At 37.2% G+C, this 14,043-nt stretch overlaps 1 protein-coding gene across 2 annotated transcripts in view; it reads right to left on the bottom strand.

Annotated features, from left to right (window-relative positions):
* Positions 1 to 331: 331 nt before the first annotated feature.
* The window catches only part of GALNT1 (polypeptide N-acetylgalactosaminyltransferase 1), an 86,673-nt gene continuing 72,961 nt past the window's right edge, over positions 332 to 14,043 (bottom strand). For both annotated transcript variants that reach the window (XM_038160340.1, XM_038160329.1), the window contains exons 9-13: positions 13,499 to 13,679; positions 6,286 to 6,425; positions 5,181 to 5,279; positions 4,269 to 4,403; positions 332 to 1,990 (exon numbers count right to left, since the gene is read on the bottom strand). In XM_038160340.1, coding sequence (XP_038016268.1) covers positions 1,844 to 1,990; positions 4,269 to 4,403; positions 5,181 to 5,279; positions 6,286 to 6,425; positions 13,499 to 13,679 — 702 coding nt within the window. In that variant the 3' untranslated portion in view covers positions 332 to 1,843. The remainder of the gene's footprint in view (positions 1,991 to 4,268; positions 4,404 to 5,180; positions 5,280 to 6,285; positions 6,426 to 13,498; positions 13,680 to 14,043) is intronic.

The raw sequence follows: 14,043 nt of genomic DNA on the forward strand, positions 1-14,043 counted from the left end.
TAAGTCATCTTGGCATACTTCAATATATTTCTCATAAATTACTTTCATAAATCCACTTCAATCTCATAAGATTTGCAGGGCTATCCAAACAAAGGGGTCAATAAAAGATAGCTAGATATTTGGATGTTTTATCCAATATTAAACCCACACTGTCTCATCCTATGTATTTTTAAAGTAGCAAGGTAATAGTACAATTCTTTAACCTTTCCCCTGTTTCCTGTATGAAAACTCTTGTGTACTGCTGCAGAAATAATGGAGATAACACTGACAACAGCAACTTGGGATAGTAAATCTAAAATGGTCTTAACAGCCAAATATAATTTCACACAACTTTTGCATGAGTCTAGGTTTAATTTGCTTTACAGGACAGTTGGCCAAACAATGACATTTATCATAAAAATATCCTCTCCATTAAGTGAATCTCATTTTTCTTTCCAAAAGAAAATTCAATGTATACTCTGAGCAGTCAGTGGCTCATTTTCAAGATCAGCCCACACAGATTTTTCTTAACAAAACAAAGCAATTGAGTTAAAAAATGCAGACCAATGTAATGACATAGTCATATTGCTTTTGGCTATGTTAACTTTAAAAACCATGCCAATTTCACTATTTTTCTTTAGGTTTTATTAGAAAAAAGCAGCAGATCAACATTACAATTCAGAGTCTAATCTAAATATGCACTTGACAATGAAGCACATCTGAATATGAAGTGAAAAAGGATTCCAGAAAACCTTCAGTTTTGCCAATCTTCTACCCAAATCATCTATCTTTTCTTCTGGCTTTCTGATGACTGAAATCAAACAAGGAACAAAAGATTTATTGCTATGAAAACAAAACTGTAGTACAGTAGTAGTAAGTCTTGGGCGCTAAAGCATACTGAAGTTAACTTAATCTCCAAGTGTACTTAAATCTTTTGTTTGGCCATGAAAGTCCATAAGCTGACTGACCCAAGTATAAATTGAAATGGCAGGTCTGGAAAAAAAAAAAAAGTTAGACAGCATGTTAACCTCCAGTTTTCAGACAGTAATAAAGAGATACAATTCCAACAGCCAAGAAATTAAAATTAAAAGGAAAGTGGATCTGACATTCAAGAGCTCAATTTATTCTTATGCTCATTTTGTTTGCGCCCAAAATAATTTTAGACTCACCAGGACAAAAAAAGTATTTATGGACTATCACACAATTGAAAAAGAGAAACAATTGCCTTTTGACTTGGTTATTTTCCCCCACTGAGGTATAAAATCTACATATAAATTTGATACTTCACTATAACAAATTGTACTTTTCATAGTTCTGATTTAGTTTTATTAAACCCTGTTTACTTTTTCCTTTTAAACCACAGAATTCTTATGTCGTGATACTGAATCTGGTTTGCAGCTCTCTCTTTCATTTATTTGTGGATCTATATTTAGTAGTCTGGTTACCACTGCTAACCAGGAAAAAAAGAATTCTTGAAACTTTCTTCATTACAACAGCACTTTCAGCAGCGGTTACTGATGTGCAAGCAAACTAAAACGATATGTAGCTCTTCAGAGAGACTAATTTCATTGATTATGTTTCCACTGTCCAAAGGTTCTCTAAATTATTTGCTGGAAGAAACTCTTTCAATCTTGTAAACATCAGTGGGCACAGTTTCACTGCTATGTGTGGTACTTTCACATCCTTATACAGGAAGGCTGGTTCACAGATACTGAGAAGCTGCAGGAGTTCTAACAGCTGAGGAGCTGTGGATTCTGCCGAGCAGAAGTTTCTTCTGTTGCTACTCAACAGCAAAGTAAGCCAGTAAGTAGCCAAAGTATCAGCCGAGGTAGCCCAGTCAATCCTTGCTCTTCTTTAGAGCCTCTCAGAATATTTCTGGAAGGGTGACGTTGCGGAGCAGCCACTGCTGGGAGCGGCTGCCGGTGCAGTCTCTGATGCTGGGTACCTGGCTGTCCTCTTCTGTGGCTTTGTCCAGGCACTGGTTACTGTTCACATGCAACAGGGTTAATTTCTTGAAGAGAAAATAAAAAGAAATTAGCTTTATAAAAATCACCAGACATAAGGTAACAAAAAAATTTCTAGTTGGCATCAAAACTTTTCCATAGGCAAGTAGGAACTAGACAAGGCCCTGTGCTTACTGACTGCAGATCCCTATCCTAAAAAACACTTAAATAGTCTATATGACATTGTAGACACTAACAGCAGTGCTTTATGAGAAACAAAAAAGTCTTAACTTGTAAATTATATTCTTTGTCAAGCAACATCCACCATTCTTTAAATAGGGCTATACAGCTAGAGATATTTGAAGAGTCAGAAATTACAGGTTGGTAAGATATACAACTTCAGTTATTAGTTATAATAGTAGCTTTTATCAGATCAGAATGAACACATTGAATATGTTTTCAAGAGTACTTTTTTTTCCTCAGCTGGGGACACAACACTGACCTTACACTACGCTCTCTCAGCACTTTTTGGGCTCTTTTTTAAAAGTATGTTCTTTAAAGAAAAGTACGTGCAACTTCACATAAGTGCATATCTTTCGCAATACCTACTAATCCCACTTATGCAATCTTTGGTAAACCACTCCATCTACACCTCAGCATTATCCTCATGGAGAAGAGAGCCTCAGAAGCTGCATTTCCTGCCACAGATACAACTCAGTGAACCAGCTTGCCTACGGTACCACAGGCATTACTACCTGTATTTCTTCTCTCATTCAGCAGCTCAGCCAGGACACTGGAATGACTGAAAAGTCATGGCATGCACAAGCAACAAAGGGTAATAAAAAAAAATCAAATTCAAAAACCTGAGCACATCAATCTCCTGCACTTATTGAGGTGCTAAAGAATGAAGGAGGGAGTTGAACAGAGAAAGAAAGAAAAAAAAAGCACAGGAAAAAAAAAATCACTTAGCTATGTGGGCGGGAGTTCTTTAAGTGCCCTATAACTTTTTTTGTGCTTTATTAGCCAACTTTCAGTTATGTTCTGAAGATTATGCCTGGATTTTCTACTGACAAAATAAGAGAAAAACACATATAACCAAATTTATGGCTGAGGATCAACAGGGAAAGTCTGTGACAATCACTGCAAGACAGATTATTGTGTTTAAATGTCTAAAGATGCATTTCTATTATCACTGATAAGGTAGAAACCTAATGAAAAGCACTTGCTCTTTGGTAAATCACTGTAGGTGGTAGTATTATTTATATTATCTGCTTAAGTCAGGTAAACTAACTACATGAAAACCAAGAATGAATGGTTCCCAAGACTAACTTAATCCTGCAAGCCTTCAGCTTTCTTCAATGTCCTATCAACAACTGCCAGCAATGTACAAAAATCCTAGCAGAGATCCAATGTCTTCCACATTAACTGCCATCCTAGTCACAAAATCATCATTCACACGTATTTTCTTGGTCTAAAAGTCTGCAGGCTTTGTTAACACCTCAGCTACTGAAGTCTATAGCAAGCACATTTAGTGAGAAATAACCCCCACCTTGCTTTTTAACTAGTGAAATGACTATTTAGTAGCTAGATATCTGAAAGTTCTTCTTAAAAATAGTCACTGCAAATACTGGCAAGATTCTTCATCCACAAATTGTCTCAAAAGTGTCTTTTGTAATAACTGATATTAGATTAACAAGCTTGAGAGCTATTTTTTTTCTAATTGTCCATGAAGTCAGAGTTCTTGACTGCATTACTCCATCACAAAATCATTTCTAGATCTGGCAATTCAACATATGAACTTCAACATAAATTTAAACATTATGTAGAGTAAAGAACATGATTTAAGTAAAGGTGTTTTAAGCATCTATACCTTAGACATAACATGATCAGAAATGTAAAATCACCTTTATCAGTTTGCAATGCTCATTTTTTACTTAGAAATGTATCTCCTTTAAACTTTGTGCAAAACAAGATACTGAGTACTAAATTTGTCATCACATCATTACTCTTATCTTTTATTGCTCCAATAGATACCTGGAATACTTCTCCATTTTTGATCTGATTGTAACACAGCACTACACTGTCAGATAATATTTCTCCATAGGGTTCCAAAGCACATGCAAAATGTTCTTCCAAAAGCTCCCTCAAACTCACCAGGTAATTAAATCAACACAGATGTTCACTGTGTGACTACATAGTGAATTAGTAACAGAGGGAACATAATCCTGACTTTGTTTCCTATTTTGTCTGACCAATAGTGGTCCACACTGGAATATGTTGTTCTGCAGGCTCATGTAAAAGCCAAAGTTGCCTCATTTTACAGTCAAAAGTCATTAGAAGACTTACCACTGGATCATATTCCCAAAGTTGATTTCCTTTTAGATGGTGGCACTTGAGCATTGTTACTGGGCCGTTAAGTTTGGATACATCTAAACACAAATCATCTGTTCGAATTTCTTTGTTGGCAGTATATGAGAAAACCTAGACAGAAAAAGAATGAGAGGAACTGAAAAAGAACTGCTTCAACCAAAAGATTGCTGGAGTGAGGGGAAAGGGGAACATTTGTGCATTATTTCATTTATTCCCACTATTTTTTTTTTTCTTTTGCTTTCTGTTCCCTTCATAATAGCAAGACATGGAAAGATTTTTTTAAAATTTTTTTTTGGGGGAACACATATAAACATAATCACAAGCTGTTCAGTCAAAACAGACTTTTTTGGAATTGGAGATTGCTTGCTGTGAAGGAACAGGAGAATCCCCAAACAGAGTTAATCTCTGTTTATGTGAAAACAATTCACCAAGAGTCATTAAGAAAGTAGAACAAAAAACCAGATGAAACATAAATCCCACAACTGACACCTAGAAAAAGATATATTAAAAATATATTTCAGGCACAGGCATGTTTGGTTTTGTTGTTTTTTTTTAAGTAACAATGCCAATCAGGAGTTCTGACCAGAATGCATTTCTAAAGAACCGACAGGCAGTGAAGTCTAGCTCATAGCAGTATTTTCCTCCCATGATTTTGTTTTTGACTTTAAAGTTGATCTAAAATGTATTGCAATCAGGCCTGATAAACACACAGGCAGAAACCAGCACCAAATCTTCTCATGCATTTCCTCTTACAGGTACTTTCTTTCGTGAGGGTTTCTTAAGTATATTTGAAGATAACTACTGAACACATCCCAGAATTGTCACAATAAGCAGTAGTGTCTCAAATAATTCAATACATTAAAAAAAGTCCTTTTAAAAAATTGTTACCTGATTGCCACCCATTCCATGGCAGTTAAAGATTCCAACCTTCTCATTTTCTTTTCTTGCCATGTTATCCAGACATTGATTTGTCTCCACATTTCTTATCTAGGAGGGAAAAAAGAGCACATCACCAAAAGCTGATATTTTTAGAAGAGAATTAGGTCCTTATCAAACCACAGTGGCACCAGTTCTCTCTGGTGCATACCCTCTGCACCAGAGGTTATGTGAAATAAATGACCCATATTAGCAATGAGGCATCACTGTCCAAGACTTAAACTCTCAAGCAGATGTTTAAGCTACCAGGTTACAGAACTATGATTGTTTTTTGCTTTCTTTAGCAAAGATCCTTCCACCTTGGGGGCACTTTTTGCTCAAAGATTCGGCTACAACAGAATGGAGTCTGCAGCCCAAAAATCTTCAGAAGTACTAATCCCTATATCCCTATATAGTAAGCAGGCATGAATATCAAGTTTCTTGATGATCTTGAAGAAGCCCGCTCTGTTAAAAGTGTTTCTTTTAAAATCAACAGTACAAAATCACTCTACAGAAAACTTGATATTTAGTTCAACATGACTTGAAGAGGAGAGAGTGACTACTTATTTAGGACAGCATCATCTGTACTATTTCTACAGTTAAAAAGATTAAAGAAAAAAGAGAAATGCTCAGCAAGGCTTAGGGGTCACTAGAATTTGCTGGTCACTGGTGAGGGTTCTGGGGGTAAAGTTCAGAACAGCTTTTAGGCAAAGCCCTTGCTTGACCTAGTATAGCTTTCAAGCAAAACTTCACTCGTACTCTGTGTAGACAACGTTATACAGAAAGTTATGCACAACTACATTTCTGAAGGAATATTTCTGAAAGAAAGCCATTTATATGACATTTTGTACTGTAGTAGCAAAAAAGGAAAACATTCAAATTACAGTACTGCATACCAAATTTCAGTTGTCTGACCCACTGAGAAGCCAGATTTGTCATTCTACATGGGACAGAAACACAGGTGCAAGATCCTTGAACTTTGCTGGAGACAACTTGCATGCACTACTCAGTTCAAAATACAACTTATTGCACAATGTACTTCACATAGGGAACACAAATATGAAAGACAAAATCTTACCTCTCCCAGAGAAAAGTAATGGCGTGGAATTTGGGAATCAGGATAAACATTCTCCAGGTACCAGGAGAAAGGCTTGCACTGGAGCTTGCGCCTTAGCCCAAGTCGTGATGATATGTCCCCATAATCAACTTTAGTAACTCCTGAAAAAAAACCAAAGTTGTATTCAATGTCTGCCAATAAATACCATTTAACCATAAGAAAACCCATCAGTGTAATTTACTACTTCCATGAAAGACTTTCTCTTTAAATAGTCATCTCTATACAAAGGGGTTTTTGCTTAATATAGCATTATGAACATGTCTGCCAAGACCTGTGACTTCTTTTTCCACAACAGATAGGATCACTACATCTGGGCTGTGCATGACAATTTCTTACCTGTGGTTTGCGGCACAATTTGAATGTAGTTGCTTACCAAGTTAATCGAGGAGAAAGGCTGAAACCTTTTTAGTAACTAATGCCATTCTCTCCCCAGTGGTAACTGGAGTGCGTATCTATGCAGCATAACACAGCAGTCTCCTTCCGTGGAGCAAGCAGAATTCCAATTTAATTTATTTCTGTAAGCCAGGTACCACCTGCTGGACTCTTCATCATCTATCTAACTGCACAAATAAGCAGGCAGAAAGCAGCCTTCATACAGAGCACTAAACCTTAAATAATTCAGCATTTGTTCAATATAACCGCAGCGTTTGCAGGAAGTATGTTCACCATTATGACTGTTATCATTTTTTTTGTGGTAGTTTGCTTGCTTTTTTATTCCTTTGCTCCTCATTTATCAAAGTGCTCCTTCTTACTGTACCTTCCCACTCCTTTATGGTTGCTTTAATTCCCTCTGAAAATTAATTCGTGCAAGTCCTAGCTGCAGATGAGTTGAGGATGGTGTGCATGAATAATAGATATTTTTGCTTCACCTGAATTCAGCACTATTGTAATATTATAATAATATAATATAATATAATATAATATAATATAATATAATATAATATAATATAATGATAATTTTTACTTTTCAAGCATCATGTCTTTTTTCTGTTTCCCACACCACACTCCATATCACACAGGTCAAATGCAGTACACTACCAAAAAACCCAAACCAAAAGAAAAAAAACTGGCCCCAGCAATTTAAATTCCTCTAACAGACTACAAATATGGCTTAGCTGGCCACAACACTACAGACCTCCAGGTGCACACATTTTTCAGAAATCTCTCCGCTTGGAGGACTAGGAGCTACCTCTAAAATTCTTGACCTTGGAAAGAATTAGAGACATTTCTAAGCTGGCATACTGTGTGTTAAATGGACTTGCCAGCAGATGGTGTCTTTCTACTCAATTGAGACAGATAATTGGATCAAACTTTAGCTAACTGTCTGTAAATGTCAACGAAAAACACAATATTTTAGAAAGAAAAAAAATGTTAGCCAGGTTTTTAGGATTTTTTTTTTAAATGAAAGACTTTATTTTAATAAATATATTGGAAAGTTATACTGGTAAGAGAATGAAAGCAAAGGAAATCTTGTTTGTATAGAATCCCAGAAAACTTTTGTCCGGGCTTTCAAGTCACAGAAGAAATACCAGAACCAAGAAATACAAGACAAATTAAAAAAAAAAAACAACAAAAAACCCAAAAAAACCCAAAAAACCAAGCCACAGAATGCCGCTCTATCTTCATGAAAGCAAATATTTGCTCTGCAAGGAAGCAATACTCTCTCAAAAGCTAATGCAAGAACAGAAAGGTTCTGAGCACAGCTAAGTAGTGGATTTTCATTTTTCAGTGATGAAAAAGCAGCTGATGGATGAGAGAATTATGCCACTCTCACAACATCTTTACAAACAATATGCAACAACACTCAAAACATACTCAGGTTACTACACTGACCTCCCAAAACCAGCACGGTTAAGGCTTTGTCACATCACTGAATGGCAATAAGAATTAAAGTCACATCCATAAATAATTAAATGTAAAGTGAGACTTAATAGCATACAAGCAAGCTGTTTCTTAAAGTAGTTTTAAATGTCACCACACACAAAAAAAAAAGTGCCAGCTGATTTTTCTCTTACATTGTACTCCATTAAACCATTTTTATTCAGAAAGGTTTTCAAAAAATCCTCTCTGAAGTCAGGTCTGCACCAAACCATACACAAAGACTACAGTTAGCAGCAGGTTAGCAGATGGACTGAAGAGCAGAACAGTTAGAGTTGCCCTTGGGGTGTCCTCTAGTAAGGCTGAATTATTCTGTTTCCAAGATTTTTGGTACCTTATCAATATTACTCTAAGGCAGCTTGAGTATTTCTCTCAAGTGCAGTGCCAGTTACTTATGGAGAATTTTTTTTGATGGAAAAAAGAATGAAAGAAAACAAGGAAAACTGCAGCCAATTATAAACATACCAAAAATTAGGTACAGTTTTAAATAATTATTTCCTCCACAGACCAGTAAAATTTATATGTATACCTACATAAGTGACACGTAAGCTTCTAGGGGTTTTGGACATTTGTTCACAGGCTCAGCTAAAAAGCAAAAACCAAACTGCAAAATGTAAATTAGATCCAATTTCCTCTAAGGAGACAATTATGCCAGATTCCAAAGGAATCATGAGGAAGACAGTCATGTCCACTTGCTTTTTCAAACCTTTTGTCCATTAAAAAAAAAAATTAGGAAAGAATCATATAACCACAGAATAGTAGAATAGTTTGGGTTGTAAGGGACTTCAGGATCATCTCATTCCAACCCCTCTGCCACGGGCAGGGACACCTTCGTCACACCAGGCTGCTCTGGATGCTGATGCATCTAACCTAACCTTGAACATTTTCAGGGATGGGGTATGCACATCACACAAATCAGAAATAGTATTTAAGAAACCTTGCTACTGCTGTCTTTATTTGACCATAACTATATTTCTCCTCAACCTCCCTGCCCCTAACCCTAATTACATTTAAAAGTTTGGGCCTCCCTGATGATTTTATTTGTCACACAGCTTGCTGTTAGCTGTGGGACAATCACATGCATTTTTTCCCCCCACACACATGCTTAAATACATAATCAAAATATATAAAATATTTTGAAAAATATAATACATAAAATATTGGTAATGCAAAAAACATCTACTTTAAATCATCCAGCCACATCAGCCATGTTGCAACAGTTGTGCCATCCTCAAAGTTTCAAGAGCTGGAGATTTCCTTGCCCAAGTTTAATGTGTGGCAATATATTTATGCTAAACTCCTTTGAAAAACAATAGCATGTTGTTATCATCATGATTATATATTGCTCAGTCATTTGCAAAAGCAGAGTATGAAAACTATTTCATCTAAATCTAGCCTTCTGATAAAAATAATATAACTTGTTTTTATTTAGTATTATGGAACTCTATAAGCAATAATAATTTAAAACCAATTTGAATAGCTACATTCTTTGCATTCTCAATTAATGCTAATAGGGACTAGTATCTGAACACGAAACAAGATGGAAACATTTAGTTTATACTTTGAACACAGGCTTAGCTACACTGCAAGATGTGGACTCAGTCCCTCCTCTGTCCTCCCTATCAACCATAAATAATGTTTTTCATTTCCAGTCTCTACATACCTTGACCTGCTGTGCCTGGCTAGAGACCAGGGCATGCAGTGATGAGATGTAAGACCTACAGACCCAGTTTTCAGGATGATACACCCCTGTCTCTGTCTAGGTGACTCCTGCTTAGCTAATTCCACAGTGCTGTCTATCCAGGCTTTCAGCCTGCCCACTTAGTCCCAGGACAATACACCTCCTGGGTACACCCCAAAATATATCTCAGAATACACCCTTTGGGGCAAAGCTGACCAGCCTAATGCTTTGCAGCTGCTGCCAAAGGGGCAGCTTTCCTTTTCTCACCTTCAGATTCCTGCCATACCTCCTGTGCTGACAGATTCTAACTTTACCCCGGGGAGACAGCCTACAGGAGAAATCCAGAGAGTCCTAGATGCAGATGAAGGATCAGCAGGTGAGAGGAGATGAAGCCCTATTACCTTCCCTACCAGCACACTGCCATGAAAAGCAAGACAGTCCCCTCACAGCAAGCTGTGGGACAGACATCAACATCTTGTGAAGCCTCCTCATCCGGGACAACACAGTCCTAAGCTTTTCGCCTGGAGAAAGTGATGAATGACCAGCACTAGAAATAAAGAAGTGGCAGAGTCCACAGAAAGAACAACTGGAGCCAAGTAACAGATTATTCACATGCTGGATTTGTTTTCTGAGAGTTGAAGAGGAAATAGTCTGGGAAACAGGACCCTGGTGTAACACATGACTGCAAGGAAAGCCTGCAGCTCATGAGAAAGGCCTGCAGCCAGTGCCTGCACTGCTGGGGAGAAGAGCTGCTGCCTGCAAAGAGACAGGCTTGATTCTGGCTGAGCAGCAGCTGCAACAAGTTCCTCCAACCTCCATCTGTACCTAACCACTCATAAGCAGACAGCTGGCTTCTAAAATTCACATAAGGTTAATACAGACAAGTAGCAGTTTCTATTGGGTTATACTTATAAAAGAAGGAAAGGATTTCAGGCTTACTTTTCAAGAGGGCAGCTTTCCATTTAACTACATTGCAACAACAGTAAAAAGTCTGAGTTCCTATGATTCAAGCAGCAAGACTTTTTTTTTTTTTTTTCCCAGACAACACAGATTACATGAAGTGCAAAAGCTACCTGAGAATCTTACATTTGCTTTCCTGGATGAATCCCTCTGTGATTCACTATCTTAGGGGAAGAGGAAAGAAAATATAAAGGAGGAAACAAGTGTGTCTTGTTAGCTAGGCTCAGTGATGCCTGTCATTATGTTATCTCCTCTAAAATCCAATTTTTTGCATCCATATCAACTAGTGAGAAAAATCCTAGTGCACAGAGGATTGCTTGTTTTCCTCATTCATCTGCACCAAAGGCTTGCAAACCAGCATCAGCCTAAGAATCCTCACCTCGCTCCTTGCAAGGGCTTGCGACACTGTCACAGTAATACTGAAAGTACACATTTGTACTAGCAGTTTCACAGGCTGCACACTGTGTTCTGCCTGAAGATTACTACACCAGCACTCTGTAAGAACTATACATTTAAATTTTTATATTAGAAGGATAGCTGGAAAAGCTAAGTGAGCCAAGCTAGCAGAGATTCACCAAGTTCCTAAACAACTAATGACCACAAGGGACTTACTGAAACCTGTACTGATGCTATTTCCCATCAATGGGCAAAATGACAGCCTGCAACACCCAGCTAAGACTGGAAATACCAGACTGACAAGAATAAGCTGTTTGTGAACTTGCAAAATGGTAATCCTTGTTAGTTGATATCTACTGTGTCTCACAACTTATGTGGATTTGGGAGGGTGGGAGGCATGAGTGGCTCTGAGGACATTTGTGTCTTCATTCTCTGAATAACAAGTTTTCATCAGAGCTAAAGAATGACCCACAGTACTGGGTATTCTCCTCACAGCCCCAGGCAACAAATCAATTTCAAAATAGCCCAACTTATTCAGATACAATATTATCCTATTCTCGAGACACTCGAAAATTCTGGCATCGAACTTCAGCACACAGTCCACACAGTCACGGGGACACAAACGAGAGCATGTGACAGGCAGAAGGTGCAGATGCTCTTGAGCAGCTTGGCCAGAGCACATCCCTATCCAACAATCACTCAGGCCATTGCCATACAAATTATGCAGACATGCATCTTTTGAAAGGAAAGAGAATATACAGTGCAGTTACAGATAACTGCTTAACTTACTTTCACCATTTCAGAATTTTTACTGTCTTTGGGGAATGCATGCCTATTCTACAGTACTGCAGCACTGTACAAGTCATATCAAAAAAACTCAATCCTACAAAATTCAAAGAGTGTAACTCCTTTTGTAGCTTACCTCACAAAATGAAAGGCATATAGAGGTGATATATAAAGTAACAGAGCCTTACCACAGCTTATGAGTAACTTACATTTTTAAAAGACTTAGTTTCTTTTCTAGAATTAGGTCTTTCTGCAACTTTGTACTTTTTAAAATCCAGCTTGTCAGGGATGCATAAGAGCAATCTTTACCAATAAAGACCGCACCTATTTATATAAACTTTTCTGAATATTTCAACATGTTCATGTTTGAATTCATAATGCTGTATTAATTACACAACAGGGCAATAATAATAAGCTGTAAGCTTCTGATTTCACCTAAAAAGATTTGAAAGTAGCAAGACTTTTAATTAAAAGTCTTTCACAGTCTCATTTGAGTAAAGCATTCTTTTAAGACAAAACCACCATGAATCCGCACTATCAGTTGCTTTCACAAGCATCTGTGAAATCCATAATCTAAAATTTGACACTTTTCAGACTCATATTACATTGTATAACAGCTTTTAAATGTCAATAGTAATGTAGGTTTAATAAGCAGGTCATAAGGAAATACTAGTTTTACAGAAGTTTCTCTGGAAAAGCAGATGTGGCATATAAAACTACGACTTAGTACATAAAGTCTAATGTCTCAAGTATTTAGAAAGGTCGGCTGTTGCTACCTGCAGTTTGTGTTTTTATATAAAACAAAAATAACCTGTAGTTGAAAGTAATAATTCAATATTTTCCAGGCTTTCTTTCTTCTCCTGAATTTGTTGCAGAAAATCTGACTGCATGGGAAATTTTCCCACATATTTTACATCCTCTTGTTTTGCTAACATCCACATAAAGAAACAATAATAAATATCATCACAGTCAATTATATTGGCAACTTGCCCCTATACTCTAGATAGTGAAATACAAATTCTATCAAGACAGAAGATATTCACTTTTGCTACTCCTCCTTCTGGGTTTCGGTTTCACTTATATCACTTGTGAAGTATTCAACATGGAATGCCTACAACATGGAAGCCAGTGCCCAAAGTTCAGCACATTACAATACGACTTTGGATGGCTAATTTTCAGCACTACAACTGAGCTCTTTGATGTTCCACTGAGCTTCAATTCTATAGCACAGGAAGCTCATTCATAAATCATGTTCATGTTAAAAAGCAAACAAACAAAAACTCCTTCAGGGCATGTCTCTGGCTAACAAAATTATTTTTCAATTAAGACCTCACTTTTTGTACACCTTAAGTGAGTTGTGTCTTAACAAACTTCAAAGCAATAACATTCTTATACAAATACTCACATTATTTCCCAGTAGTAGCAATATTTTAATTCTTAATAAGTATTTCTCACAACCAAAGAACTGCTCACCTGGGGAAATAATGTAGAAAAAGTTTTTGAATTCATCCATCCAGACTTCTGCGAGCCGCCTGTTATTTTTGTTGATTATCTGCCCTGTACCTCCTGGGAAAGTGTACGGTGTTGCTTTTCTGAACACATGCCCAACATGTGAACAAGTTACAATTTCCAAAGTGCCACCACACTGCCAGATCTGGAAGCAATAGAACAATTATTGCACAGTTACAAGTTGTTTAAAAAAGTTCCAAAACATTAATCACTTGATTCTGTTCAAGGTGGGGAAACAACATTAGCTGAGGTTTACAACAAATGCATACTGCATGGAAGAGAACTGCATGTTTTTTCCTGCTCAACAGCTAAAGATGCTCACAAGCCCAAGCAAGGCAGCATATGAAAGTACTTCAGCCCCTGGAGCAATACTGTATCAGGCAGAGATTACTTAAAAGAATGGGGCAAGCTGGCCACAAAGGAAGGAAAAGGCTCACATGAATCACAGGAACTAACAGGTGTCTAAAATAGTCCATTATAAAACAGAATCTCCACGTAAAAGAACCCAC

Source organism: Motacilla alba, chromosome 2, assembly GCF_015832195.1.
Source record: "Motacilla alba alba isolate MOTALB_02 chromosome 2, Motacilla_alba_V1.0_pri, whole genome shotgun sequence".
Lineage (NCBI taxonomy): Eukaryota > Metazoa > Chordata > Aves > Passeriformes > Motacillidae > Motacilla > Motacilla alba.